This window comes from Carassius carassius, chromosome 22, assembly GCF_963082965.1.
Source record: "Carassius carassius chromosome 22, fCarCar2.1, whole genome shotgun sequence".
Classification (NCBI taxonomy): Eukaryota; Metazoa; Chordata; class Actinopteri; order Cypriniformes; family Cyprinidae; genus Carassius; species Carassius carassius.
Genome location: NC_081776.1, coordinates 26,851,535 through 26,854,805, shown reverse-complemented (window position 1 = coordinate 26,854,805; position 3,271 = coordinate 26,851,535). Strand labels below are relative to the sequence as shown.

General features: G+C 33.9%; 1 protein-coding gene across 1 annotated transcript; it reads right to left on the bottom strand.

Moving 5' to 3' along the window:
* Window positions 1-806: 806 nt before the first annotated feature.
* On the bottom strand, window positions 807-3,055 carry LOC132098488 (polyunsaturated fatty acid 5-lipoxygenase-like). The gene is made up of 2 exons (XM_059504588.1): window positions 2,852-3,055; window positions 807-1,597 (listed from the first exon to the last, which is right to left on the bottom strand). The coding sequence occupies exons 1-2, from the start codon at window positions 3,029-3,031 to the stop codon at window positions 1,418-1,420; spliced, it is 360 nt and encodes a 119-aa protein (XP_059360571.1). The 5' UTR covers window positions 3,032-3,055; the 3' UTR covers window positions 807-1,417.
* Window positions 3,056-3,271: the final 216 nt, after the last annotated feature.

Sequence of the window (3,271 nt, the reverse complement as noted above, 5' to 3'; positions counted from 1 at the left end):
TTTGAGAGCAAGTCATACCTCTAGTAACTGCTCTCACTCACAGAATCTGACACTGCTTTTTAACACAGTTCCCATTATGAATTATGATAACGCTCGGTTCATTGGACTTTCAGATCAGATGTATCTTTTCAAGTAGAGGTCTTTTAACAGGCTATTCAAGTTTTTAAGAACAACTAATTTAAACCTTGTCATTTTTATGCTGTAGAGTTTTTTATTATGAGTTATTACTTATCAACTTATTACCCTGCTGTGTGCAATTTAGTGTTTATTTCTCTTTCTCTGATTTTCTTAACCAGCAGCAAACATTGAGTCTGTGCTTCCTCCCAAAGCCATTAAAGCGAACCCAAAGGCTCTTTTAACTGGTAATTGTAATAGGTTTTAATTTGTCTGCCTGAAATACATTGTCTGTATTTGCAAAGTTACATACCCAAGGATAATGGAACCAGAATACATAGTAATTTCATAATAATGAGATTAACTTACAGCATTTTCAAGCATGGCAGGCACAGTTGAACATTCATGACAAACATTAATGAATATATGGCCTGGCATAATTCACTGCTAAAGCTACAGTAAACAAATTGTAATGTTTATAAGATGGCAAAAAATTAGAGAAAAATTTTGAAAAAAGAAAAGAGTTGTAATGAGATCACAAAGAAAATCAAGCGTTATATAAAATGCAATAAAAACATGATTTCTATTAATTTTAATGAAGCATTCTTTATTATGACAACTCTCAGGAAAACATAAATATTTTAAGCACATTCAGAGATGTTCATTTTTCCTTTACAGCATTCACAAAAAAATTATTTCACTTTCATTAGAGCGATCCTTTACCAGCTAAGCTCTATCAGAGAAAACCTCCCTCATACCCAAAAAAAATATCCTGGAACATAATTCCCTCCAAACAGCAAAACAAGATAAACAGCACAAAAGCCATGCAGATGTTAGATATCAATAAGGTACAAATTTGTCAAATGATTATCTAAAATACACCACAAACAATATGTCATGAGTAATCAAGAATATTAATAAATTAATGAATCAAAAGATGAATAAAAGAAAACCATAATTTGGATGCACACGTTTATATGAATAATCAAAATTAACGTAAAGAAAGTAATAGATTATAACACAAGCCTATGTGTGCTCTTTGAAAGCAAAGCCAAATTAAGTAGTTCTGTGAAGTTCTGCTTTCCTGGCATGAGTCAGACAGATAAGATAACATACGTGCACTGATTTAGGCTTTACAATGTAATATCCCTTAATTCCCAGTAATCAAACATCATTTCTAAAAAGTGTGTTTTACAATTCATTATATTTTGACTAGAGCTTTTCTTCTCTCTTTCTATGTCCAGCATGCATTGGCTGTAAACATTACGGTTACACCTGGCAAAAAGTTTCTGCAAATAATTTCTCAAATTGCAACACTGTTAGGGATTTTGTCTGGGGACAAATAGCAATAATCCAATGTTAATGTCTCATTCCGGCTCTTGGTGATGTTGGTCACCTCATCTAGTTTGTGGCGGAAAGTCTTTATGGCTTCCTTTGCTGGTTGCTCTGTGAAGTACATATCTGGATACATGCCTAAGAACAGCTGGAGAAAAAAGGAAAGTCGTCAGAAAACAGAACAATATCTTTCTTTCTTTTTACAAGGTAAACAGACTCTTCTCTAAGCTCTGCCCCCTTGGTTACTGTCAATCACTCAGACAAGGTTATAAAATACCCTGTAGTTTTCCCGCGGAATCTGCCTACTTTAACGCTGTTTTGCAGGTTGACATGACTCCAATAATATGATATTTTGCGAAATGTAACAGGGAAGCCCCACCAAAAAAAAAAAAAAAAAAATTTACGCCCTGAAATGCAATTTTTAATCGGGGACCACCCTCGAAACATGACTGGGCTAGTTTTGAGTAGCAATTGGGTGGGTTTTCTTGTGCAAACCTGGCAACGCTGCTCACAACATGGAAAAAACTGATTGGAGGTTAGAATGTTAGAATCAAATCAGAATCAGTGACGGAAATCGACATGATATGCAAAGATTTTGAGACCACAAATTAAGAATTTAATCCTTTGACTTATTCATTTGTTCCCTCATTTTACATAGACCGTGGCCACAAATTAATAATTTGTATGAACAATTTAAAAAAAAATTATGGATGTGGGCTGTACAATTAATGCCACAATTACATAAATGTTCATAGCAGCAATTAATCGTTAAAAGTCCACTTGTGTTATTCTGTGTGATTAAGATGCTTTTTTTTCTTTCTATAAGTTATCTTAAGGTTTTCCCATTGTTTTAATTTTAGTTTTAGTATAACATTATAATACTGTGCATACTTTAACATTTTTAATTAAAGAAGAAACCAATCCAATGTATTGTTGACAATTGATACTATAGAAAAGCAATAAAAGTTTTTCAGTTACCGTTTTCAACTTGTTTATATTCACATAAAAATATGGCATGCCGTTGCTTTTCATTTATTGTTCATTTAATCATAATAAATCATCGCAATTACAATTTCAAAGTAACAATCGACAATTATAATTTTAGTCATAATCGTGCAGCCCTAATATATAAATATATGTATATTAAATTCACTCACAGTTGTTTGCACTCGTTTTGCGCATGTGCCACACGCACCTCAAAATGAAATTGCTTGATCGACCATCGATAGCTTTAATCGATTACATCTCTTATTGACAATTAATCGATCCTCACTAAACCCATACTTTGATGCTCTGTACCCTCATTAACAGGTTAATTCCTTTCACAATGATTTGGACACTAGTCAGTTACCATGTTCTCTACAATTTCAAGTGAAACGTTCATGTGAATCAGACATCAAACCTCATTTTTCTCGGTCTGACTGAGGGCCCAAACTGTTCCTAAAGCCTTGCTGGAACTTTCACGGTCAGGCAGGCTCTCCATGATATACTTCATATCCACCTGGCCCTTCTGTTGGGGAGGAGGCTTGCGGATCATGGAAGGACCGTTGGGGATCCAGCCATACCAGTCAAACTGGAACATAAACTCTCAGATATTAGTTTATAGAGATTATCAAGAATTTTGCCTATGAACCCACATGGAAAGAATATATGTGGATATATGCGCATATATGAAATCTATATGCAGTCTATATGCACATATATGCTTCATATATGCACATATATGATAATATATATGCTGCATATATGCGTATATATACTGCACAAATCCGTATATATGCCACATATAGGCAAAATTAAGGTGCATATATGTGCATATACA

Bases quoted from the DNA above. Each gene is read 5' to 3' on its own strand.
- LOC132098488 (XM_059504588.1), bottom strand. From the start codon at position 3,031: ATGTTCCAGTTTGACTGGTATGGCTGGATCCCCAACGGTCCTTCCATG. The intron at 1,598-2,851 runs GTTTGATGTCTG...TTTTTTCTCCAG, and splicing joins GTCAGACCGAGAAAAATGAG to CTGTTCTTAGGCATGTATCC.